The 27,607-nt window shown below is 38.7% G+C and overlaps 2 protein-coding genes across 3 annotated transcripts; both read left to right on the forward strand.

Moving 5' to 3' along the window:
* Positions 1–59: 59 nt before the first annotated feature.
* On the forward strand, positions 60–8,892 carry LOC148824122 (uncharacterized). The gene is made up of 6 exons (XM_088927926.1): positions 60–2,398; positions 2,794–2,822; positions 2,977–2,993; positions 4,963–5,089; positions 5,628–5,798; positions 7,260–8,892. Exons 2-6 carry the CDS (start codon positions 2,805–2,807, stop codon positions 7,959–7,961), a joined length of 1,035 nt encoding a protein of 344 aa, XP_088784052.1. The 5' UTR covers positions 60–2,398; positions 2,794–2,804; the 3' UTR covers positions 7,962–8,892.
* A 1,801-nt stretch (positions 8,893–10,693) lies between these two features.
* On the forward strand, positions 10,694–22,640 carry LOC148824123 (uncharacterized). Of its 2 annotated transcripts, XM_088927929.1 has the most exons (5): positions 10,694–10,778; positions 15,965–16,034; positions 16,928–16,977; positions 17,665–18,053; positions 20,305–22,640. In XM_088927929.1, the coding sequence occupies exons 2-5, from the start codon at positions 16,012–16,014 to the stop codon at positions 20,584–20,586; spliced, it is 744 nt and encodes a 247-aa protein (XP_088784055.1). In that variant the 5' UTR covers positions 10,694–10,778; positions 15,965–16,011; the 3' UTR covers positions 20,587–22,640. The 2 variants fall into 2 exon arrangements, with proteins under 2 accessions (XP_088784055.1, XP_088784054.1); XM_088927928.1 differs by lacking the exon at positions 10,694–10,778 and having other exon boundaries at positions 15,757–16,034.
* Positions 22,641–27,607: the final 4,967 nt, after the last annotated feature.

A 27,607-nucleotide genomic window follows, 5' to 3' on the forward strand; every position in this document is an offset into this window, starting at 1 on the left:
ATAAACCAGTTGCTGTTGCTTCTATCATCATTTTTTTAAAATGTATAATACTTTAACTCAAAATTATTACTGTTCAAATCATGATGATCTACAGTTTGGGCCAGCAGGTCAGTGGATAGAGCTGTTAACATGGGCCTTCGCTTCAAGGTGCAACATCTAGACTTCAGGCGCATATGCAATAATTCAGATAATTCAAGAGAATGTACTTTTTACACCAAGTGGTAATGTTTGGTGTCTATACCAATTTTAACACAATTCTACAGAACCATAACTGAGAGCATCCTGACTGCCTCTATGTGTGTTTTTTTTTTGGCAGCACGCTGGCTGGCTCCGGAGGGAAACCGCTGTGTATGGTTCACTCTGCAAAGAGGGTCATTGGCTGTCACCTGCCCTTCACCGATGATTTGTACAATTCCAGAGCAAAGAAGTGGACAGGAAAGATTCCTGATTGCTGAATCTAGTCGTCTTTTCACAGAAGGTTTCTGGTGTGATGGAGTGGTCAGAGTAAATTGGAGGCTTCTGTGAAATCAAAAGGTTTAGTTCTAACCATGAAATTAGGTTGCAAGGTACTTGCAGTAATGATAGTTCTCTGTCGGCTGTGCATACAGCGCACTTCATGGTGAAATAGGCTATCACAGTGGTACTCAAACTGTGGTACGCGTACCGGCAGTGGTACGCCAAATGACCCTGGAACTGTGTCGTGTGCGCTGAAAAATCGGGACGGGTTTTCATATTTTGTATTTTAATACGTGTCGAATACGCAGCGTACGTACTACGATACAGTGCGCGCTAATACTTCAGTGGACACAAGAGATACTCTGTAATTCTATACCACTCTATAGGAATGCGTGCTACGGACGCAAGTGACCAATTGTATTTAAAAAAAGCTACTGTATCTCCAGCAAATAGGGAGAAAGGAGAATGTGCGTGATTTTGGAACAATGCTAACGTTGTAAACACAGGAATGCATAGAAATGCGTGCTACGAACGCAGGTAATCTTGTGAGCACACGAAAGCGTGATAACAGAAAAATATTTAAGAACTGTTCTAATTTGAGAAAAATTCACCGAGCGTCTCTGTGTTTCGCTCCCATGCGCATGAAATAAAAACTTTAAATAAATACGGAAATAAAAACGGAAACGCGGAAAAATGCAAGCTTGCAGATTGCTAAAGCAGGTAAGCTACACTATTTTTGAAGAACCTTATTTACCGTTGGCAAAAGAGCTGACACGTATTATGTGTAGAGAAAAAGCTGCTAAACTGCTCGACCTGCTGCCCCCCTCCCCCTGAAAGACACAGTCACTCATAGAATTATTGAAATGAAGGATTATATCAAAAGTACACTGATAGAGCGCGTTAAGATGAGCAGATCTTTTTCACTGCAATTAGATGAGTCTGTAGTCGATTTGGCCAATTTGCTCGTTTACGTTAGATACGAGTTTGAGGGCATGTCCCATGAAGACTTTCTGTTCTGTAAACCGCTACCAACAGGAACTACAGGAGAGCACATATTTCAGCTTCTGGATGAATTTCTCGAAGAGAATGGCCTCGACTGGATAAAATGCGTCTGAGTTTGTACAGACGGTGCTAGAGCAATGACAAGCCGACACAGCGGTGTAGTTGCACGAATTAGAGAGGTTGCTCCAGAAATTAATGGACGCATTACAACATCCACCGCGAGACCTTTGCCGTCAAGAAAATGCCTGACGATTTAATATCTGTTAGACTCTGTTGTGAATTGTATCAAGGCTCGAAAAAATAATTCACATCTGCTTTGCTCAACTAAACAGGCTCGCCCCTCTCACTGAAATGGTGCTTTTTTATTAGTTGTTGTTAATGTTTTTTTTTCTGTAAAACACTTTGAGAAGCCACCTTTAAAGGCGCTATATCAAATAAAGTTTATTATTATAATATTTATTATATGTATGTGCGCTCATGTTGGTCATTGAGAATTTCTGGGGTTCCTATGAGATGATGACTTGTAGGTGGTACTTGGATGCTTTGGTTGGATTAGGGGTGGTACTTGGTCCAAAAAGTTTGAGAACCACTGGGCTATCATAACAAAAGGCAGAACATACTTTTCATCTTTGTTTTAGCGTTACTTTGCTATTTGGACATTGAATTTAGTCGAGGTAAACATACTTAGTCGAGGTAAACATAAACGAGGTAAGTCAGTTTTCTATACAATCGTTCGGGGGTATTTATGCTGTCATGTAATTTACGTGTTGTTGTTTTTTTCCCGTTCTACACCATACATTCATTTTTTTCTATTTCTTACCCGAGGAAATACGAACCCTCCCACTTAGTTACCATGTTAAAGTCATATTCCACACCCACAGAACAAGGAAGAGATGTTCAGTTTCGTTTCTGTAGCACTGGAGAAAAGCGCTTAACTCAGGTGAGAAAATCGATTAAAACATCTTTGGAAGATTGGAAGATTCATTTAAATTATTTTAGCGAACATGTTTATTTGCCATTTATTTTAATTAGTACTGAGTTTAAAGTTTCTTATAAGAGTTTATAATTACATTTAATTAGTGGTAATTTAGTTTGACATTACGTCGAAATATATTCCCATGTATTCATGAGAATTTTTAACACCAATGATCAGTTTCTGTTATTAAAGCCAAATAAAGTCAGACATTCGTCTAAGATTTTTACTGCAACATGTAGTCTATTAAACTATTGATTTGTTTCTGATTATTTAAGCTTCAAAATAGGATAATGGTATGGATATTAACGACATTGTAAATATTGCAAGAAAAATACGTACTGATGTTGTTTTGTTTTTAGCGAGAATAACGATGGGGAGTGTGAAGAAAGTAAGTACCCTATTGATTTCAATTTGTATTGGCAATGTCCTTTTTTTCCTTTGAACTATTAAGAAAAGCCCATGACATTTCATAAGAAACTCTCAATGTGTTAATATGTGTGCTGATGACAACTTTTTGTTTTCCATGTTTGAAATGGAATCAGTCTCAGCAGGAGAGAAGGTAATTTAAATGTTTTAATTTTTAAAACTTACTTTTCTACAAGTACAACTACCTTTCTTGAAACTACCTCTTCACTTTACAGACTAAATTAAGGTTTTTGTCTGAGCATGACCTAAGTTTGATAACTGGGTGGGCTTGAGTAGTCTAGGCTAAGTCCTAGGACTCTCCTGGCACATCTAGTTTTAAGCATGGTCAGTTAAAAAAAAAATTACTCCAGTTAATGCTGTAAAGCACTGAGGAATGTGCACTGTATTAAAGAGCAAATTAACTCTGAAACATGGATTAGTGGATGTTTCCAGTGGAAAACGTGTGCAGACCTTATTCTTCTTTTTCTGGAATAGGAGCTCGAAGTGGTGAACTGCATTAATTACCAATTGGCTGTTTCTAATTATGAACCAAGCATAAGAGTAAAAATTGTAGATTTCTAATTTTAGAGTGGGAAAAAAATCTTATTATAGGCAGTCAAACTTGCCCCTTTAACCTTTGCTAGCTAGATTTGGTCCATCTAGACCGGTAGTTACCGGTAGTTGGTAGCTAATTGATCCCAGGATCTCATCCAGCTAGCAACCACAAAGCTACAAACACCCTTATGTAATGTTAGTGACAAGGCATTATTCAATTCACTGCAGTAAAGATTTCTCAAACCTGGATCATTTGAAACCAAGAAAACACCAAAACGTTTATAGAACATAAGGCTTCCTGGCATCCAAGCTTTGGCCATTAATTTTAGCAGCCAGAGTTTGTCATTGTCACAGCCAGCAGCCATATCACAATGCAACTCACAGCTGGCACCTCAATGTGAGCCTGGCCAGTACCTGGATGGGAGACTCCTGGGAAAGCTAAGGTTGCTGCTGGAAGAGGTGTTAGTGGGACCAGTAGGGGGCGCTCACCCTGCAGTCTGTGTGGGTTCTAATACCCCAGTCTAGTGATAGGGACACTATACTGTAAAAAGGTGCTGTCCTTCGAATGAGATGTAAAACTGAGATCCTGACTCTCTGTGGTCATTAAAAATCCCGGAGTGTTTCTCAAAAAGAGTAGGGGTGTTACCCGGCATCCTGACCAAATTTCCCATTGGCCTTTGCCACTCACTGTGCAGCCAACATCTGTACCACTGACAGCAACAGCTGCCAGTTTATGGTCATCCCAGTGTGACCATAGTCTACTGATGGTAAGGCCTAGGGAGTGCTCAGGACTCAGTTTGTGCCATCTAGGGAGAAAAAATACACTACTACCAAGTGATGCCCCACTCCTCAACACTATTGAACCTGGCAAACAAAATGCCAAAACTTTGGAACATAGGATACTCTTCCTCCCCCATCGTCAGGGCTTCTGGGATATCCGTACACCGCCTTCCTCACTTTCATTAGTCTTTTGGTTAGTTGATCATCTTGCTAGTTACAACATCTGTCCAGCACATCTGTCCAGCTCACTGAAGAGACTGAAATTGACTTTCTCAAGCATCTCTAGCTTCAGGAGTCCCACAGATTTATAAGCTAGCCCAATTGCTCCTTGCTCCTTGCTCCTTGCTCCAGTTTAGACAGAGACCCCACTCTGTTTGCCTCATAACTGTTCTTATGAGCCAAGAGACATGGCTAATTCCACATAGAGCCTATCCTGATGGCTCTTCCCTCACGTGGAATTTCACTGCTTCTGAGAGCTAATGACCTCCTTCTGCAGGTGATTTCCATCAACAGATGGCTGTTTCACAAAGCCTCCACTCACTACCTCATAGCGTTCTTATGTTGAATTTTAATTAAAAATGTCAGTATCACCTACAGTATGTACTCAGAAAGGTAATGAATTAAATTGCATGGATATTTTCTACATTAGCAGATGGTATCAAAAGTTTCCCATATGAGAACAGTTGAGAAAAAATTAATGTTAATATTTTGATAAGACGTCATATTTTTAAAACTTTGTAACTTAACTGTTTTTCAGATGTTTAACAGTTTTATTTTTATTATTAAAGGAAGAATTTTTTCCGGTATACTGAAAAAATTGTTGCAGATCTTCAAATTTGTGGAAAGAAATTCATAATGAATTTCTTCAAATTCTGTTTGACGCATGGGAACGTGATCGAAAAATACATGGATGAGGTACCGTATTACTGTAATTACTGTAATTCTAACCCTCTGAATGTGATTACTGTATACACATCCCAGTAAACATGTTAACATTAGCCCACCATTGGCTGAAGATAATTCTGCCCATTGACCTAATGACCAACATCAGATAAAAATGTCATAATATGACAGATAGACCGTAAAGTAACTAATGTATGTCTATCAACCTAACACTGCATACTCTCCCCCTCTGATGAAGGAGAAGCTCTGTTTTGATCTTTAAAAAAATATCCACCTTATAGCAAATAAACTAAAATGAGCTTAGTTACAGATGTAAAAAAAGAGACTGATTTAATTGTCCTTTTCATTGAAAACTGTCCATCCATGGGAGCTAAAAGTAATACAGAGGCTGGTCATCAATAAGCCCAACTGTAACCCACCTACCACAACCCACAGCCTTATAAGTCTATAGTGTTAAACACTGCTGCCCCAGCTATTACAGTACATAATATGATATAAATGCACTTTGTATTATAGAACAGGAATAACATACTTTCTTTTTTTTTTGAAGGTGCTTCACTCCATTTTATTTCTGGGACATATACACAGGAAGTCTTATGAGCCTGACTCATTCTTGACTCAGAACGAAATGGAAAAAATACAAGGAATGTTTCCAGATCCTTTTCTCAAGTTCAAAACCCACCTTCCAAAGCAAACACCATTTTCTATCCTACTTGATGCGGTCAGTATAATCTTTTTGTCTTTGTGTCTCTTATGTTAAATGATTCAGTTTTCACGCATCATCACGGTAAACAGGTTTCCGAATTTAGTATGATTTAAAATGAACATTTTTGATTCACATGAAATTGACTTGGACCATGTATGACAATTCCCAGAGATTGATATATGTTTAGCTATTGATCTTAAAGAAACCATTTTGAAAGGCTAGATGTTGTATTACCTCCTTTATAACATAGACAAAGTATACATGTGACTTTTTGTGTAGTAAAACACAAAAACTGTATATCAGAAAATCGACAGTGAAAAAGAAGCATAGTCCTTTGACAACGGAAGTTCTGAAGTTAATGTTCAGTTTCACTTGAAAAATAAGGTGAAATGAAAAACCTTTGGTTCAAAACAAGAAAATACTAGTTGGTATTTTTACACTTTTACACTTATTTTTCAACTGAAAAAGAATATTAACTTGAAAACTTATACTGCTAAAGGATTGTTCTTCTTTTTCAGTTTTAAAGTAAAAAGTAACACTTTTTCATAGAGTCCTTGAATGATTTAAGAACAAAATAATCAACAAAGACAGATTTCTTCCATCTATCCACTATCAGAAATATACCTGTTCCTGGTAATAAACCCTAGAACCAAAGTGCACAAGGCAGAACTACACCCTGGATGCACCACCAGTTAACACCAGTTAACCCAACCAGCATGTCCTTGGAAAGTGGGAGGAAACAAGAGGACCAAGGGAAAGCTCATGTGGACATGAAGAGAGCATGCAAACTCCACACAGAATGTGCCGATGTCCTGTGAGGCAGTTAGAACCATCATAGTGCCTAATAAATTGTTTGTTCAAATATGCTAGTATTAGTATTAGCATTAGTATTAGATGACCACATTTGATTTTTATATGAGTTATTATATGTTGGGATCAGTACTGTGGTAGATACTCAAAACAGAAAGGGTCATTAAAGAGAGAGCCCCACTCCTCAGCAGTCAGGATCAGCAAGATAACACTGCCAATAAACCTCTCAGCATGACTTTCAGATATGGGAGGAAATGAGAGTACCTGAAGAAAGCCCACACAAACACATGATGAACATACAGTCTTCAAACAGAAGGTGCCTCAGGCCAAAATTGAGTTCAGGATCCCAGAGCAGTGAGTTAGCAGCCTTGACAGTCATCTGACACACTGCCAATCCAGTCTGTTGACATTACTTTTTAATTTGCAACAACAAAAAATACGTCTACAATAGTGCATTTCTAGGGCTTACAATAACTTACAATATTCAAAATTATAAGTTCAACTAATACCAATACTACTAATAACTAGTTGTATATGAACACACTGTATATGGTTCTGTTTTGTGTGTCCTTGTACATATGTGGGGTTTATTTTTCTAAAGGATATTAATCTTAAATTATAAATACATAATTAATGTATTGTTTATCTATATTTTAATTTTTTCAGGTCGTTCAAATCAAAGGCTGTGAAAATGAAGAGGAAATTCTGAGGTTTCTTGCACAGATGTGGAAAGACATGGACATGCCAAAAAAACCATGTAAACCAAATGCAAATAATTATTGGGATTTTTATACTTTGGAAGCCACTGTTGTCTGCGTCTGCTATAATGATAAACCTGAAATTAATACTCCAATGAAGTATTATGGAGCTTCCTTGTCCTGCCGGGGTAGAGAGGAAAAACAAATCTTCATTGCTCTCTCATGTCTCCACACATGGAATACACTGGTAGCTCATGCTGTTGCTTTTGGAGAACATGGTCATGCAATACAGTTCCCAGAAACAGTGAACTGCCAAGCTTTTGAAAGAAATTGGACCACAAATCAATATCAAGCTAAAGATGCTTGCAAGAAATGTCAGGACATTTTTTTGGGCATTTCATACAGTCAGTCACAAGAAGATTCACAGTGGCCCTATGGAAACTGTGCAGAGACTGAGTGCCTAAGCAAGCTTCTGAATGAAGATCATGATCTTTATCATGGTACAAAACTGGTTAAAAATGGAACGACAATTGACATTCAGGAAAATGAAATCATGAACAAAGCTAAAAATGCTTTGATCGAATGTTTACAAAAAAGAAATGTTATGACCAATGGCCATACTCTTGAATTTTATAATTATACAACACATGATAATCATGTGCAGTCTTAATAAGTACTTACTGTAGTTAGAACAAAATACATTTGTGCATAGATTTATTATTATTCTATTGTTTTAGTATGTTTAAAATCTCGGTTTAGCTTTTATTCAAGCCATAAACCAGGCTTCTACTGTGTAATCTTCCAGAGATATTACAATGTATTTGAGGGGACATCATACCAGGCAGAAATTGACACTTTTTCCAGTGGTGACAAAGTGTTAATGTCTCGCAGAGTGAAATAATGAAAATCGCTTATTGAATAACCACTTATGTTGATGCATGTAATACACACAGTTAAGTTCAAATACTCAGAAAAAAAGAAATCTGTAGCCACCAATGGTGTCTTGCAGAAAGTTTCTGCTAGATATCTCCAGAAAGTGGATGATATCATGGATGAGAATTAATACAACTTTTCGGGTATTATTTAGGTGTAGAAAAGATTATGAATCACAATCTTATTTTTGGTGTCAATGACTTCCATGAAGCAGCATTCAAAATTCATCATTTTGAAACAAACCATTTGAATTAGCATAACAAATTTCTTGGTAGATTGACTTAATTTGGCATGTGCAAACATTAAAATCTTCTGTTATTCAATGTGTGCAATGCTCCATACATTTCTTTTTATTTAGATTCCTTACTACATGTGAAGTTTTATGTACATACGTGTGAGAGATATTCACTAATTTAAAACTTTAAAGTATTTCTTCAGGTTATCTTTTACATGATTGTATGTGATTACCTTCAGAGCTGTGATCATCATTACAGGAAAATGATATGTTCTTAAATACTTTTTGAACTAAATCATTCTATAATAACATTTTTCAATGAAATTCACTTTTCTAAGTTTTGTAAAAAGTGTTTATTTTATAAACGGTTGCTTTTTTTGGTAAAATTTCAATGCATTTCTGATATATATTTTAATCTGTTATCTATACTGTATATTGCTCCTATAACGTATTAGTTTTAGTCTATGTTGTGTAGTTTTAATGAATATTTGTAATAAATCATTGACTTTTTCTTACTTTGTGACCCTGCTTGTTTCTTTTGATCAGTGGCTGTCACTTTAGAAATGGGCGCCAGTCCATCGCAGGGCACGTGCAAGCCAATCATACATGGGGACAATTTGGAGCCACGGTAAAGGCCGAGGGGGGGAAATTTGCCCCGGACGCTGAAATAACTCCCTACTCTTATCGAGAAATGCCCGGGGATCTTTAATGGCCACTGAGAGTCAGGACCCCGGTTTAACATCTCATCCGAAAGACGGACTTTAAAAATGGACTTGATTTATTTTTACCTACACTAAAACTGAAGGTGCAAACAGTTCAGTTACATAAACTGGCTACAATTAAGAGGGTTGCCATTTCTTGTATAAATGCCAAAATTCTAGAAAATTACATGGTTTTAAGACAATGGGTCACATTTATTTGATCCAAAGCGCAGACCAGAAATGTTTGGCTCGCACAAGCCAGCATATCTAATGCTTTTAAAATCAACTCTAGCTCATTTTTCTCTTCTCTACAACAAGCTAAACCCAATCATATTACTGAGTTATTCTTCTCCTTATTCACTTTCTCTCCTGTCAAAGCATGAACTCTCTCTCTTCTTGATTATTTGAATAGGAAGATGATTAGAGCTCCTTCACCATATAAAATCTCCTGACTGCTGCAGTTTTTGACCACTTTTTTTGACAGATTTGCTCAAGATTTCTCAAGTTGCTTTGGGATCCCTTACAGAGAGCAGTTTTCAAGTTATTTCCAAGATTCTCTATAGAGAATAAAACTCTTACCTACTACATTATTTAATAAACAACTTACAGGAAATTTGGTTTCACTGTTAGGCTGTAGACTAAAACCCACGTGACAATTCAGTTTCCTCTAAGAAAGAGGTGTTTTTCGATCAAGGTTTAAGATGTGGAAGAGTTATCTAAATGTAATACTGTGAATGAACCACATATTTTTCCCGTTGACATTTTAGGCTGCATTACACTGCAGTGGGCTGTTTCAGCCATTATGTATGCACACAGTGAGTCAAGCAAGGTGTGGTGGAAACAAAACATCTTTAAAATGCACTATAAGAAGAAAATTAACGTGATGCAAGGTACAATAAGCGACAAGAATGATCCGGAAGTGTATGTAAATAGCCAAATTTCAATCAAAATAAAATAAAATACCACAGTAGCGTATGAAGAGTATAGCAACATTAAGCGAAGTGACAAGCAGCTGAAACACCTGCTTTGTTATTTCTTCGTGGTTAACTGTGATTCCTGTGGGTCTATTTATCACATTCTACCTAGTTTTGAGGATGTACAAATTGGGGTGGAGCGGTGGCACTGTGGCTAAGGCTCTGTGCCTATGGCTAGAAGGTTGCTGGTTCAAATCCTGCAGTCAGCAGAGGAATCCTACTCCGTTGGGCCCCTGAGCAAGGCCCTTAACCCCAACTGCTCCAGGGGTGCTGTACAATGGCTGACCCTTTGCTCTGACCCCAGGCTTCTCTCCCCGTGTCTCATAGAGAGCAAGCTGAGGTATGTGAAAAGACGAATTCCTACTGCAAGAAATTGTATATGGCTAATAAAGTGATCCGATCTGTTGTTGTGCTATAAATGTGACTTTACCTGGTCCAGGATTTTTTTTTTCTGAGGCAGGTTTAATGGGGCTTTTATTTTGAAAGGTGCCGCCAAGCCAGCGTCGCTTAATATAGCTTCACGCTGCTCTACTACGACACAGACAGGTCCGGGAAAGACCGAGTAACTTCCGCAGTAATCAAAAAAAAAAAGCAACTTCCGCAGTTCACATTCTTGACGGTTTGGAAGCGCTGCCGAGGAAAGGGTAAGAGAAATTCGAGTAAAAACGGACAAGTACTTCATACTGATTTAAAAGATATGGATTTGGACAAATAGGCAGGTTTGTGATACTTGTACACCACATTTCGCATTACAAAGGAATAATATGTCACAGAATATCAGCGACGCCATTACAGTTTAATCGACGTGTTTTCTTTCTAGTCCCTTGCATAACGAGCTTACTTCGTTTCGTTTCAGTGTAGGTGCTGTTGTAGGTTTTTGTAGTCCTTTTCGTTTGTATGTTCTGTTTGCTCGCTATGAAAATTAAATGATGTGGCTACAGGACCCGATTTGTAAACCATGTTTACAACTCATTATTCTCAGAGACATTCTGTACCAGAAGCTGCTCTCTTGAAAATATAGACCTGATTTCACTCAGTAGTAAACGGAATTCACGCAAAATCAAGTTGAAAATAATTTAACAGATGTAATACTTTCGAATATTTATATAATGTTATTCATGTATTTTTTGCATTTATTAAGAAGCTTAAGATGGCATTGAATAAAAAAAGTAAATTGAATCTACAGTAGCCATGAATACGTAGAATTTCACGTTTATAATGGAATATTCTTGTCCTATATTTAAATTATAGATGCAGTAGGCAGACATGCCTTATAACTTATGTTAAATAAACTGGGTGTGTGTTTAACGTCGTTTTTTCTGCAAGTTTTGCTTTCTCTTTTAGGTTCGTGTAAATATGTGAAAAAATACTTAGACGCTGTTTTAATGTGTCTTTTTAAAATACTTTTTTGACAAACGCAGTTTAAGTATGCTGTATGCCTTACATATTTAAACATGTTTCCTTATTAATAACGGGTTATGGGAAAGCACGTTCTTATTAGTCATTTAGTCTAGATTGCGTGCGCACGAAAAGTCATACACGGGGATATTTTTTCAAATAACGAGTGGTTTACTCACTTCATTACTACGTGGGTTTTTTTTCTTTCGTCACTAGTAAACTGAACAGACCATTGTGGTTGGAGTCAGGAACAATAGAGATAAAGAAATTCCACACAAAACTCAAAATAAAAAAAAAGGTCCTCTCAACTAGAAAACATCTGAACTATTTTGTATAACAATAATGTGTAAATTATAGGAAAACAATGTGTGGAGGGGTAGAATGATATGTTAAAAATGAGAAGGAAATAAAACATAAAGTGCCAAAAGTCTGTAAAATATGTATTATAAGCCACAAAAATTGATAAAACCCTTAAAAGGTGTAAAATAAATATTTTAAAGACCAGAGACAGATAGTTTTAAATTAATAATAATATTGAGTGAATATTAAGGTATTATATAGGAAAGAAGACTATGATGAGACCTCATTATGAGAATACAAACAAAATTTGTGGATAACTTCGGTATCTTCTCAATGGGGGAAAAAAAACATTTTTCACTGAAAATGTCCCACACATATTTGACACGTGGTCTCCAAAGTTCAACCATTATATCCTTGTGGTTTTAATATTATTAAATATTAATAACTGCAGGTGTGAAACTGTGTTGCACAGTCCAGTATTGCTACCTCGCAGCGCTGGGACCCTGGGTTCAGTTCGTGGGGTGGTATCTATATGGTGTTTGCATTGTACTCCCCTGTGTTCGCGTGGGTTTCTTCTGGGTGCTCTGTTTTGTTCTGGTTGATTGGCTTTAGGAAAATTAGTCCTGGTGTGCGTTTTGTCTGTATGCCCTGTGATGGACTGGCGTCCCATCCAAGGTGTATCCTGCCTTGTGCCCATTGCTTGCCGGGACGGGCTTCGGCTCCCTCATGAACTTGTGTTGGATAAAGCGGTTATAAGATGGATGGATTAATAAGTGCTTAATTTTAAAGCTGTAGAATTTAAGTGGAGGCTGCACACAGTGTATGCTGACTACATTTGACCTGACGTTTTCAGAGATATGAAAGAGTGCAGACGTTGACTGAGAAATTTAACAAGGAAAAAAACAAATGAAAACATTTTCAATGTGTTTTAATTTTATGTGATGATAATTTTAAAAGTGTGAAAACCATAATAAACATTCTGCATTTTAGAGGTGTAGCAGCAAGGCTTATTAAAAATACAGGAATTAAGTTTGCTGCTCCCTTGCCAGTCCCTCTCTCCTTCATCTCAGTGGTGCTGGATACAGAGAGGCCATTCCATTTGGTTCACATTTAAGGTGTTTTTCTAGCTGATAGTGTCCTGATAAGGAACAGCTCCCAAAGCTGAGATTCTCCAGCAGCCTTAATAAAGGGTCATCTCTGGCGCCTTACTGTCTGGGAGATTCCAAGGGAGAGTCTCATCCCAAGTTTACAACCCTAAGGTCAGAGTGCATTGTTCCTCATCATCAGCCTATCAGGAACTGGTAGGGCAGGGTAACCCCACGTGGGTCTCAAATGCCCATGAAACTTTCAACCAATAAACGACCGTAGTTCCTCCAGGTAAAACAGGCAGCACAGGGCTCCTCCTGGACATTCTTCAACTCAGCTCGGACAACCATGTAACGGCCAGTGTGTCCCAAGTGACAGGACTTTACTTTGTTATAAGAGTCGAGAGCGGAGGTCGCCAGCGCGTAACCAAAGGATCCAGCCGAGGTTATCCCAGCAGCAAGCCTCTTGAACCCACTGCGAACGCTCACCTGATCAACAAGTGAACTACGGTCGGAACTGTGGACAGCTGAATCTCAGGATTCAGGACTAGCGCTACATCAGGAACGAAGCGGTCTTCTTCCTGTCTAAAGAGTGTGACCTGCTTGGACCCGCAGTCACCTTTTCCGTGTGCACAAACTCGGCTAGCCAACACTAACTAGCCGGTCTTCAGAGAGCCCACTGCTAGAGCATCGCCGCAGAAATCTCTCCCACATCGCACGCCGAACCAGCACTGCCTGGCACCTGGCCATAGAGCGCCGATTGGACACAGCAACAGCCTGCCACTGTTCCTTTGTGTCCACGGGAGATCTGAATCCACACAGATTGGATGAGTATTCAACATTCTGCATTAGAGCTCGAGAATTCAATTGTTACCTCAACCCCAGTTGATATCAATTTAATTCCTCTGAGTGATGTACTTGCTTTTGAGTGTCTAGTGTAGAAGTTGTAATCCAAGTTCATTTACGAAACGGTCTAAATGAATGGTATACTGAATGTATGTCCCTCTTGGTTTTTAACTCTTCGTGATTGAATATATACCTTTTGTATTCTGCTAACCCTCACTATAAGATCTGTTATGTTTATATGCACATTTTCTGTATTAATAAATGTATTCTCGTGTATTAGTATCCACGTGTGTGCGTGCTGAGTTATCCTGCTGGGTCGGTCTTCTAATAGCCATCGAAGAATCATTTTGTGAATTACTGCTACAATTAATAATTGTCCCAGTAAATGCACAAAACCCCTACATTTATTGGTGCCTCCTGAGAGGATGCCTACAGAGGTAATCAGATTTGAGGTTTTCTTGCAGGATGCCATTATGGTGAAAATAAATAAACCCAAACCTGGTATTAATATCACCATGGTACTTATTGGGTAATTATGTGTTTTGTTGTCGAGGTGGTTAGGTGTTAACAGGCAGAGGCAGTTCGATGCACAACATGATATAAACGTACAATGACAGAGGAGAAAGTCCAGGGGTGACAGGTGAGATCTTCAGACTTACAAGTATTCTTTAACTATTTAAAGATGAAGAAGAAAAAAATGAAACTGTTATACAGTATCTTTAAATTATACCGGAACTAATGGACAGTTCAGTTCTTCTATATGTTGTAGCGGCAAGGCTTATTAAAAATACAGGAATTAAGTTTGCTGCTCCCTTGCCAGTCCCTCTCTCCTTCATCTCAGTGGTGCTGGATACAGAGAGGCCAGTCCATTTGGTTCACATTTAAGGTGTTTTTCTTGCTGATAGAGTGTCCTGATAAGGAACAACTCCCAAAGCTAAGATTCTCTAGCAACCTTAATAAATGGTCATCTCTGGTGCCTTACTGTCTGGGAGATTCCAAGGGAGAGTCTCATCCCAAGTTGTTTGCAACCCTAAGGTCAGAGTGCATTGTTACTCATCATCAGCCAATCAGGAACTGGTAGGGCAGGACAACCGTACGTGGGTCTCGGATGCCCATGAAACTTTCATCCAGTGAATGACCGCAGTTCCTCCAGGTAAAACAGGCAGCACAGGACTCCCTCGGTGCTCCTCCTGGACATTTTTCAGACTCGGCTCCTCCTAGACTTTTCTCAGACTCAGCTCGGACAACCACATGACGGCCAGTGTGTCCCAAGTGACAGGACTTTCCTTTGTTCTAAGAGTCGAGAACGGAGGTTGCCAGCGCGTAACCAAAGGATCCAGCCGAGGTTATCCCAGCAGCAAGCCTCTTAAACCCACTGCGAACGCTCACCTGATCAACAAGTGAACTACGGTCGGAACTGTGGACAGCTGAATCTCAGGATTCAGGACTAGCGCTACATCAGGAACGAAGCGGTCTTCTTCCTGTCTAAAGAGTGTGACCTGCTTGGACCCGCAGTCACCTTTTCCGTGTGCACAAACTCGGCTAGCCAGCACTAACTAGCCGGTCTTCAGAGAGCCCACTGCTAGAGCATCGCCGCAGAAATCTCTCCCACATCGCACGCCGAACCAGCACTGCCTGGCACCGGGCCAGAGAGCGCCGATTGGACGCAACAGCCTGCCACTGTTCCTTTGTGTCCACGGGAGATCTGAATCCACACAGATTGGATGAGTATTCAACATTCTGCATTAGAGCTCGAGAATTCAATTGTTACCTCAACCCCAGTTGATATCAATTTAATTCCTCTGAGTGATGTACTTGCTTTTGAGTGTCTAGTGTAGAAGTTGTAATCCAAGTTCATTTACAAAACGGTCTAAATGAATGGTATTCTGAATGTATGTCCCTCTTGGTATTTGTAACTCCTCGTTATTGAATATATGCCTTTTGTATTCTGCTAACCCTCACTATAAGATCTGTTATGTTTATATGCACATTTTATGTATTAAAGAATCATTCAAAATAATTTTGTGACTTACTGCTACAATTAATAATTGTCCCAGTAAATGCACAAAACCCCTACATTTATTGGTGCCTCGTGAGAGGATGCCTACAAAGTGATGTTCATTATAACAAAATGTGAATGAATGCTTTTGTTATATATTTTAGTGTAGAAACTTTGACTCAGATGTTTGTGTTTTATTTAGGCACTCATTTATCCCATCCTTCAAACGTTGGAACTTTTCCAAACCTAATGACGACATGTACAATCTCAAGGTAATGTTCAAAATGTATACTTTTATAATTATCTAGGAGGTATTAAATTCTGTATTACACTTTAATAGGCAATGATTTACACTAGGTGTTTGGTATTGGTATTTTCAGTTACGAATAAACATGTTAAATGCTGTTTTATTGTGAAATATGGTAAATGGTCATATAGCAAGTGACCTAATGCTTTACTATATGTATTATTTTAATATACGTAACAGATTACAGGAGGCCACCTTATTTGCCCTTTAAATAGGGAGACCTTTAAATAACAAGCTACACCAGCTGGGAAGAAGGTGCAATGAGTAGATCTATCACGTGAATCTGATAAAAACATGGGTAATCAAGAAGACTTTATTAATGGAATTAATAAACACATATGATGACATGTTAAACCCTGTGCCAGAAAGTACCTGTGTGTTGCAACATGAGATCAGGACACCTCCAAGGAAAATTACATGTTGAGCCATAATTGGCTATCAATATTTAGGATATAGGATGAAAGATAGTGAAATGTCCAAGGAAAAAAAAAAGTCATTGTAATATGCGAGTAGCTAACCATGTTACAAGAAAGAGAAAAAATACTGCTATTATTTACTGGGAAGACAGTTACACTTATTCTGGATTTGCCAGAACTATGAAAAAAATTGCAAGAATCACGTTGAGGTTTCTTTCTCATTGGCCATATGGAGTCCACCCCTTTTTTTCTTTATTCCGTAACAGGGGTCTGGGCTGTCGGTATTGTATTTGTATAAGATTGCTATATAACTAACTCAAAACCACAGCACTATATTTCATATATGGCTAAATCAATTGCAGTATACACTTATGATGCTGTGATATTTCTGAAACCACATTTTGTGAACAATAGTCATTATTACAACTTCACATTTTTGCAGCTCTTCAAGTTTGAAACGTCTGAGAAAGGATTTCCGCAGTGTTAAAGCAGGTAGAATTAAATTTTCATTTCACTAAGAAAAAAATTAAAGTTTTGAATTCTTTCACTTGAACTGATTTTCTACAGTTTTGCATTTTTAGATTTTGCAGTTTAATCTTCTTAGATAATAGGAATGGTATGTTTCAAAATGCGATCCCAAAAGTTTAATAATTACTTTTATATTAAACTACTACTAAAGAAGTATAAATTCAATTTCAGTGAAACAATTATATTTTAAAAGCATTTAAAGTATTTTGAACATATTTCTGGTCAAGAGAAGGTTTCCAAATTCTGTTTTTTTAGCATTTAAAATCAATCGCTGTTCAGGGGCTATCTTAGAAAATGCATACCTCTCCCTGAATGGGAAAGCACTTTAAATTAATTTGAATACAAAATTAAGGATCTATATTGGACACCTGTAGCAAAAGTGAGCCATAGAAATATTCCTATAATATTTTTTAAACTTGTTTGGCTAAGTTGTGGTCAGTTCATCTTCCTCATGAATTTATTTATGCAATTTTATGCAACGTGCATTACCCTCCAGAATCATTACCATCAGTTGTAATCAATACTCAGTGAAATGCATCAAATCCGTTTTCTATGAATAAGAATATAATTTGAAAATATATATACCCCATTTGGTAAAGTTTGGTTTCCATTTGTTTTTAAGTGAAATTCTATTTTTCTGTTGTTGGATAGATGATCCAGGTTACCTTGACCACATATCCTCACAGGTGGTCAAGTACCGACACACAAAGGTTCCTCTTCCGAAGCCACAGAAATATGACTTGAGAATCGGGGGCCTGAGTGACACCGTCTACTCAGGAAACGAAGAGGAGCTTGAAGCTTGGAAAGATTTTTACCTCCCAGAAAGAACAGAGATGGAAGTCATTGGTACAATTGATCATTTTCCCAGTTTGGCAGTAGGTCTGCAGCTGATCATCTTAGCAGGCGAAGATGGTAAAGTCTACGCTTACGAAAACGAGGTGTTGCACCTAGTGGCCGAGAGCCTGAACGATCTGTTTGATTCCGGAGCCGTCTTTCCTGGCATCAGATCCTACAATCTTGGGGAATGTTTTGAGGAGCCGGTAAGATTTTAAATTTGTCAAAAATTGATTATGGCAACAATACATAAACAACTGTCACAGCTTAAAGGGTAGGTAGAGAAAAACAGAATATTCGTAGATATTGAATACATGAGCTTTGATGTCTAACAGGTTCTTGCTCTCCAGTGTATTTAAAAGGCACATTTATAACAGGAAAGCATGTGCTTAATTCTGTAATGTGCAATTTGCTGTAACACACATAACTGTGGAAAAACCCTATATAAAACAGACTGTTAGATAAAGTTCGTTTCAACATGTCATTTTTCATTTTTAGTTCTATTATGTTGCATGTTTGTTTTAAACTTCGTTATCAAAGCTGTGTTATTGGTCATATGGTAGTAGTATACATTTCATTTACAACAAAAGTTCAGGGGAAGACAAGGTCCTCATGGGAAGGATATCAAGTAAAATTCAAGACATAGTCACTCCATGAGACTTGTCTGCACAATCTGTGATGTTATTGCTGTTTATTTTATCTTCTTTAGGTCTACCCCAGTCTAGAGTCACATTAGAAACCGAATTCCAGTAGAACTAAAGCTTCTGTTGAGAGTGCAGGACAAACCTGTCAACCTGGGAAGTTGCTAACTCTATGGTTGGTTAGCCAGATCCTGATTGTGAAACTTCCTGACCCTGGTGAAGAATTCTTATTGAGGCTTACCATCACCTATGAATAAGAATCAATAGGTTCTAAAACCATATACACATGTTCATGATGTGACAACAATCTTATGTCTGGAATTTCTCTATTACAGGCTGGTTAAACAGAAACTGGCACAACACTGCTGTGACAGTCAGCTGAATTAGTCACCATCTGAGAGGAGCCAGCTGACGATCCTTACAGTCCCTATACCTGACAGCCACGCTCCTCTCTATTTAAACATGTGCTCCCTTTGTAGCAAGAGGGTGTGTGACCAAGCTGGGTACAGGATGAAAGACGCCACACACCGGGGCCCTGTGGGAGAGCACAGAGTTTTCATAGAGAGGATCGCAGCTGTCGGATATCAGTCTCGCACGAACCTGCACCATTCCAGCAGTGTTGCGCAAACCTTGCGAAAACATTCTGTCCAACGTTTTCCCGCATCATTTGAAAATGTTGTGACAAAATGTTGCATTAGTTACAAGAGTTTAGTTATATTGTAGTTGCGTGAGCCTTATCTGTGTTCTGGCTTCACTAATTCAAAGTTTTTAAAATATGTATTATTAACCCCCATTGAGCATTTCTGAGAACCTGGCCTTTTAGGAGCATTGTTGGAATTTGTTTAACTGAACGTAAAATGGCAGTAGGCAGGATAGCAAATAAGAATGAAAACTTTTTTCGAAATGAAAAACGTCCTCTGAACATAGTTCTGAATATTGTGTACTGAAAGAACTCTTCGATTACATGTACCTTCTGATTTTTTTATATCAAAATATGACACCACTTTGTTTTTCCAGATGTGATCATGTTAGAAGTAGTTAAGGCTGGTTTCAGTTGCAGTCACCCTTTGGTTTGCTTTACTGGGGGGGTGGACGCCTCTACCCTCTTTCACACAGTCAGAGCTCACCTCTTTGCCCATACAGCCTAGAGCCAAAGACATTGTAATGACATTTACTTTATATGGGGCTTGTCTGAAAATACTGTGTGCACGTCTGACAAATATATTGCCTCAGATCACAAAAAGTACTGTGGCATATTTGAACTTGTTAGAATGTGTGGCAATCATAAAACTCATTCAACCGCTTACACTTTAAACTTTATGAATTTTGAGAGCAGTTATGGTCAGGTATTTAAGATTTTCTGTTATTTATGTTATTTATAGGATGCATCAGTTACTTTGTGTTTTTGTATACTGAGAGGCTATTAAGGTCTCTGAGCAAATGTGATTGGTTCAGTATATATACATGTAGTTTGAACCTTGCAGATGGCTGATAAGGGTGTAGTATTAGTTTTTGTAATGATGAAATAAATATAAATGGAAATGGAATTCATTTAATACCTTAGAAAAAAAATTCAGTAGTAATAAATGCCAACACAGTACAAACAGATAATTTGTTCATGTTTGGCCTTAACTCTTTGTATTTGTATTTAACTCTTTGACAAGCTGGTCATATGAATAAGGTAGTTAGAAACCTCTTGGATAACGGATAGATGAACATGATTAGCCATATAGCCGAGCATTTTTCTGCATCTTGCTTTTGTAGTTGTTTGTGAGAGAGAGAAATTATTTTTTAATGTTTAACTTTGTATTTTTAGACGGAGGATGAGCTGCAAGAAATGATGGAAGATGAAAAAATAAAACAAATTGAAGAGAAGACCAAAGAAGAACTCAAAAGCACAGAAGCTGAATTTCTGGAAATCCTGGATCAGATTGAAAGGCAAAAGAAAGGACAGGATTGTAAGGCACTTGTGCCCTACAATTTGTATTTGACAAATTTTTTGATGCCGTTGTTAAGTGGCAATGATCCAGATAAGAAAAAAGTTCATCAGAGGGCCAGTACTAGAGGTCCATTTACCAGCTGTGAAATGGTTTATTGAGTTGCTGTGGATCAGGGGTTTGTTTCCATGTCGTGGACACGCGAGTACAAACACAAAACAGAATTTATCACCTCCGGTTTTGAACTTTTGGTGCTTACTATATTTCTTCCCAATCAAAACGTCTTGTGTATCGAGTACATCCTGTAAATAACAAAATCCTGCAAATGTAAATGAGAGCACAGACTACCCAAACACCCCCCTCACTACTGTGAGGAGTGAGCTAGGGAGTTTTGTGGGTGTAGATGGGGAGGTGGTTGGAGGGGCATGTGAGAGAGATGCGCAATGGGGAGACTTACAGTGGATATCAAACGTATTCACCTCTCTTGGACTTTTTTGTATTTTATGGTGTTATAATATGTAATCAGAATGTATTAAAGTGGGAGTTTTGGACATTGGTTGATGGAAAACACTCTGTAATATGTTTGTGTAATCTGAGTTAAATGTAAAAAGTCCAAGGGGTGAATACTTTTGATAGCCACTTAGTATATAGCTATGTATAGCAATGTGTATATGTAGGTGAGTGGAAGATGTCAAGATCAGTATCTAAACGTCCTATGAAATGACTGTTACATATTGCATTTAATGTATCGGTACCCTTAAAATTAAAACGGGTGGTAGTTTTTTTTAAGCAAAAACTGTGGTGGGTGTCTGGAAACTTAGCAGTCTTGTAGCACATTCCTCTGGATCCTTGAAGTCATTGGTGTGTGAGGTTTTTAGCACAAGCTCCTACCAACAGCCAAATGGATTTTTTTTAAAAGATGTCCATATTCTAATCTTGCATTTCTACTCTCTTACACATAAATGCCTCGGCTGCTGTGTGTACCTTTTCTCGCACCCCATTTCCACACTTTGCAGCTTTGCAGCAGGATACTCGCGTCCATGGTGCTGAAAAGCTCCATACTCAATCAAGAATAACTATCAAATGCCTTGTTGGTCCATTTAATTTTAATTTTGATGCATTTGGTCCTAGATTAACATTTTATAAAAATAATTATTTTAAAATTAACACCAATCTGGTATTTCTGTTTAACATTAACAGGTGCAAAATGGAAAGTGCAGTAGTTATGATTATAAGCACAACTTTAAAAATCACAGTTGTAACTAGAAGGGGGATAATAATGTGATCTGATATGATTCCAGGTATGTAGTTTTATAACTTCATATAAGCACGTTGTGCAGAATTTAACATTATTCCTGTATAGTGATCTGTAGCTTTATTTTGCCAGTTGTCATTTTCTGTTATATTTTATATATGTCTACGATGCACATTTTCATAATCCCTTTGATACATTTTTCTCTGTTCTGTTTCCTGGGCAGAAGAATTTTCAATGCTGAAAACTACAGTGGCCCAGAAGTGCAGAAGACAAGCAAATAAAACATATGTGCCACTTCACAAAGTGTGAGGAAAGTGTAGTCCAGACACCTGAAGTCCTTTGTGTAAGGAAGAACTTTAATTTTTCAGCCTTGAAAAGCCTTTAATCTCAGATTACTCAAGATTCCTCTTCTTACCGGCAGTTTACCCAGCTGGAATCCTTTGATGTATAAAATTCCAATGTCAAAAGTTCCTTAGCAGAGAAGGCATTCAAATCCTTTGTGTTGCCAGTTGATCGTATGGTGGTGCCTGCTTGCATGTGAGTGGAGGTTGAGGTTTGAACATGTAAGAAGGCATCGGTTTCAGACAAGAGGCTGATTTTTGTCTAAACCGCATTCCCCAGAATGCTGAGGGAACAGAGCCGCTGTCTTCAGTCCTCTAAGGCTAAGCCACTCTGGGAAGGTGACTGGTCAGATGACCGAGCCAGGAAGCTGAGGACACCCTTGCATAACAAAATCCATTGGTTACACAGCTCTGGGGCAAAATGCTTTCAGTTGTTGATGCTTCTTTTCCAGGAGCTAAGTGTACTTATGCAGAGAATTTTTTAAAATATTTTTTTTCATTCTCAGCTCAGTTTGATCTTCTTGTCTGTACCTGCGCAAAATTAGTGACATTTTGTGTTCATTCAAGTCTAACCTCCTCGACTGAAAACAAGCAAAGTAAATAAAGGAAAAAATGCCAATACCACTCTCACTCTGTTTATTCAAAGCTTTGTAGTGTTAAATACATTGCTGGCAGCCATATCACCCTGCAACTCACAACTGGCGACAGCGTGAAGCTCAGCAGGTGTGAGCCTGGTCAGTACCTGGAGGGGAGACCTCCTGGGAAAACTAAGGTTTCTGCTGGAAGAGGTGTTAGTGGGGCCAACAGGAGGCACTCACCCTGCGGTCTGTGTGGGTCCTAATGTCCCAGTATAGCGACAGGGACACTATACTGTACAAGGGTGCTGTCCGTTGGATGAGACATAAAATTGAGATCCTGACTGAGGTCATTAATAATCCCAGAGTTTTTTTAAATGAGTAGGGGTGTTATTCTGGCCAAACTTCATAGCCTCCTAATAATCCCCATCTATGAACTGGTTTCATCACTCTATTCTTCTCCCCACTGAAAGCTGGTGTGTGGTGAGCGGACTGGTGCACTATGGCTGCTGTTTCATCATCCAGGTGGGGCTGCACACTGGTGGTGGTGGAGGGGAGCCTCGATTACCTGTAAAGCACTTTTCAGTGGAGTGTCCAAAAAAGTGCTATAGAAGTTTAAGGAATTTTATTATTATTATTATTATTATTATTTCATCTCGTCTGCCCCAGTACGAGGAGCAAAATACACCACAGGCAAATATTCATCGGTCGAATTAGGGGAATGAAATAAAAGATTTACATCAACACTTGGTACCTAGAATACTGTAACGAACGCGGCCTTGGGTTCGGAATGGACAGCCATAACGCTCAGGAAATGGGGTTGAACAACATTTATTAACTCGAACCGGGGAAAGGTACATACACGCACAGGGACAGGGGTTACAGCGCCATACCTACACCAACACACAGACACGAAGGGAAGAGACCGTCTCCCACCCTCCGCCCCGCTATATACAGTCCCGTAGTCCAGTCCCCAGGCTGCCTAGCGTGCGCAAGGCTAACGCGCCCAGCGCGGCGCTGCAATACGTACAGTATGAATCTTAAAATAACATCATGAAATTATTTTTTTTACATAAAATATTATGAGTTTTAAAAAGTTACATCTTGCTACCACATGAAGAACGTACGCTCCGTGGCAACTTTTCTCCGCTTTGATAGGCTACATTTTTTAAAAACTTTTTTTATTTATGCCTAACAAAAGAACAAAAATTACAATACAAACAAGAGTACATTTAACAATTCAAAACAAAAATATCGTCAGGGGTACATATTACTACATAAATTCAAGTTATGAAAAAAAGATTAAACAAATTAAATAAAAATAATGTCCGCACCGCTTTCATATTTTTGCATTTCGAAATAGTCTGCAAATACCCCCTTACTTCCATTTTAAAATACTCAAACACAGGGTACTTCCCAGACCACTTCATTTTATGTATGTGACAACGTGCCAGTATAATAATTAAATTTATTACAAACGAAATTTTGATATTGTTTTCAATGGGGCTGAAACTTAACATCTTTTTCATCAAAACAAATATCAATATTGGTACGGAACATTTTTACCCTAGGACATAACCAAAACAAATGCTGAATAGTTTCAAGGCTATTGTCACACACAAAAAAAAACCACATTTGTCATCTATATTAATTTTAAATCGTTGGGTAAAAGCGAGGCTACAACATCAAACGTGGCCATTCCGCGAGGACTTCTGGGTAATTCCCTGCAGCGGCACAGTGTCTCTCTACCCTTCATATGCGCCTCCCCGCTCAAGTCTGCAAGGGCTTAGGGGGTCCCATTTCTAAGTCAGTGTTTCACAAGGGGGCTCAGGAGACCTTGATGTCCCCTTCTCTGAGGTCCGCATTGGGGCAGAATACGCTGAAGGGAATCGCCCCCATGTTCTCTAGGTCTAGCCCATCAAAGCAGAGAGAAGTGGCCGTGAAGAATGAATGATTCACGTGTTAGTAAAATTAAGCTTTTTTTTTTACAGTTTTGAAACTCATAATATGTTATGTTTTAAAAAAAATCATGAGGCTACTTTAGTTACATATTGTATGTATTCTAGGTACGACGTTTTGACATACTGTAAAATGTTCTATTTCCTCGTTTCGACTGAGGAATAATAATCGTTTACCTGCACTAAACTGCACTAAAAAGTGTAGTTTTTAGACGGAATACTTAATAGTATACGTATTTAATAGTACAAATCTTTCAAGTATTGCCAAGTACACCTTATTTAGTTCACATTGAATGAACGCGTTTTGTTCCTCGTACTGTCATGTCTACAGGAACAGACGATAGGAAATGCATCTTGTAAGCTTTGAGAGAGTGGTATCGCCAAAGTTTCCTTAGTTTACTTCGCCCGTTTCGAGTCGAGCCTCTCGACATGAAATGAACACGACGTGTCACTACTTTTGTGCAGGGATAGACGAGATGAAATTGAATTTAATCAAACTGCGAGCGGAGAATGAAAAAAAAAACTATCAAAATACCGACATGCCACTGGAAAAGAAACTTCAACAACAGAAAGCATTTTCACCTTGAGCCTAGTAACCAGCGAGATATGGCGTCACGGAAGTGAGGACTAGGAGGAAGAGCTTAGGCTGTAATGTTTAAGGTTAAATGTTACATGTGGAGATTTTGATATTTTATATTTTACTAGACCTGATTTGGATAAAGGATATGTTTTTAGAATTTATCTGTTATTTTGGCGAAATACTCCATCCACATAAAAAAAATGGTCTAATACTGCTCCCTCTATTAATGCTTTAAAGGTACTGTAGAATTCCTTTTTATTTAAATTCTATTAGAAATTTAAAGAATCAAAAGGCAGGACATACAATGGGAATAAGTAAAACGCTTAATTTTCATCTTTTATAATTCCTGACGTTTAAATAAAAACTTAATTTAAAAAAAGCTTAGGGTGTGATGAAGGGCACATGTCTGAATAGGGAGGGCAGAGCCTCTGATTAGGCAATTGCACCAGCAGCAGAGACAGAACTGAGTCACTGTCGGACTGGCTGAGCAAGCCAGCCGACTTAGTTACCGGCGAATATTCTGTGAGTTTGACACGCAAGTTTAGACGTGGCATGGAGGGCTTTCTGCAGTAGAAGGACAGTCGCAGGCGTTACTGGGGATGACCCCCCGGGGTTAGTGCGCAGCATCGTACTAAACTGCAAAGGAACAAGTAATGGGTTTATTCCCTGCTGAAAAGAAGACAGGCCACTCAGGAAGTGCAAAGTGGAGAGGGGTGGAGAAAGGTGTAAAAGTCAAAACCAGCATGAGAATAGAGAAGATTACACAAAAATAAGTCTTTCATTGAGAGAAGGGGGATGGTGTGAACCTAGTTTCAGGATGAGTTTCGTTTCTGTTGTTTTTCTGCTATGGGAGATTAGAAACCCTTCTTTGAGAACATAGCGAGATCAGTGTGATCATGGCCGTCTGAGGTGAGATGAGAAACTATGGGCTTGAAGAAATCTTTAATCTTCACAGCCCTAACATGTTCTCTGAAGCGGTCTCCTAGTCTCCTTCTGGTTTCCCCAACGTAGATAGCTGGGCGTTTTTTTGCGAGAGATACAGTAAAGGAGATTGCTGGAGATACAGGATGTTGTCTGGATGATCCGGAATTGACCTGCGGGGCCCTGAATGAGCGTGTTGTTAGATATGTATTTGCAGGTGATGCAGTTAGTCTGTTGCAGGGGAGGGTGCCTGGTGGGGATGATAGCCGAGTGCGGTCAAGGGAGCTGTGAACCAGACGTTTACGTAGACTGGCTGGTCGGTGGAAAGAGATGATTGGGCGCTCGGAAAAAAGGGTACAGATGGAGGGATCGTCCTGTAAAATGGAGTAGTTGTTAATGATGGTCCTGGGGATAGAAAGTGTGTTAAGTCTGTTAGATCGTCCTAAACTAACGCACTAGGTAAATACCAGTTGCGCATTGGTTACCTTTGCGTGTCAGTCCTTGTGTTTACAGTGGTAAAAAGGGTGACTCTCAGGAGGATGGAGACACACAGCGTGTTTATTTACTCAGCTGTCTGAAAAACTAAAATTGTCCGAAACATTCCCAGCGCTGTGGAGCTACTGCAGGAGATAGTTAAAGAATGTGAGTTTTCAGCAGCTTATATAGAAGTAATGTTAATTTACTTGTAACATTGTGTCCTGCAGATGACTCGGAAAAAACTACTCAGAGTAGAAGGGTAAAGAACGGAACCAGTTAAGTAAAGGCTCTTCTAAAGAAGAAGGTTTTGAGTCTGGATCTGAATTCAATTCAATTCAACTTTATTGTCATTAAACTTACACAGTATAATGAAAAGTGTTTCTCATTAGTCACTCAGGTGCAGTATCTAAATAGGACAGAAGATAAGACAATAGACAGTTACACAATAGCAATAACAGTAAGATGTAATAACATAACATAAATAACATGTAATCAAGTAATCAAAACTGTGCAAAATTCCGCAAACAGAGAAAATATAACAGGACAAAAACAGTGCAAGGTAATTCTTGGAACAGTGCAAAAAATAGTATGGTTAAAAATAGTATGGTTAATTAATAAATATTAGATATTATTATGCCTGTTACAGTTTTACTGGGCTATCGAGGGGACAGTACAATTTCGGCTTACATGTGTGTGTGGTGGTGTAGGAGTACAGTCGTTGTGGGTACAGGAGGATGTTAGGAGAGATCATAATAAGGTGGAAGGGAGTGGGGGCGTCACCAACTTGACAGCTCTGGGGAAGAAGCTATTTTGGAGTCTAGTTGTGTGCGACTGGAGTGACCGGAACCTTCTGCCAGATGGTAGGGGAACAAACAAGTTATGACCAGGGTGAGTGGGGTCAGACATAATTTTGGTGGCTTTTTTCAGACTCCTGGTGTTGTAGATTTCCTGGATGGGTGGTAAGGCACTGCCGATGATGTGTTGGGCAGTTTTGACCACCCGCTGTAGTGCCTTACGGTCAGATGCGGTGCAGTTGCCGTACCAGACTGTGATGCAGCTGGTCAGTATGCTCTCC

The sequence above is a fragment of the Atractosteus spatula genome, chromosome 11 (genome assembly GCF_055471065.1).
Source record: "Atractosteus spatula isolate fAtrSpa1 chromosome 11, fAtrSpa1.hap1, whole genome shotgun sequence".
Taxonomy (NCBI): domain Eukaryota; kingdom Metazoa; phylum Chordata; class Actinopteri; order Semionotiformes; family Lepisosteidae; genus Atractosteus; species Atractosteus spatula.

Excerpts from the sequence above, each read along its gene's own strand:
- LOC148824122 (XM_088927926.1), top strand. Across the intron at positions 5,090-5,627 it reads TCGAAAAATACATGGATGAG|GTGCTTCACTCCATTTTATT; the intron begins GTACCGTATTAC and ends TTTTTTTTGAAG. Across the intron at positions 5,799-7,259 it reads TTTCTATCCTACTTGATGCG|GTCGTTCAAATCAAAGGCTG; the intron begins GTCAGTATAATC and ends TAATTTTTTCAG.
- LOC148824123 (XM_088927928.1), top strand. The coding sequence starts at position 15,901 with ATGAATGCTTTTGTTATATATTTTAGTGTAGAAACTTTGACTCAGATG. Across the intron at positions 16,978-17,664 it reads TTTCCGCAGTGTTAAAGCAG|ATGATCCAGGTTACCTTGAC; the intron begins GTAGAATTAAAT and ends GTTGTTGGATAG. Across the intron at positions 18,054-20,304 it reads GGGAATGTTTTGAGGAGCCG|ACGGAGGATGAGCTGCAAGA; the intron begins GTAAGATTTTAA and ends TTGTATTTTTAG.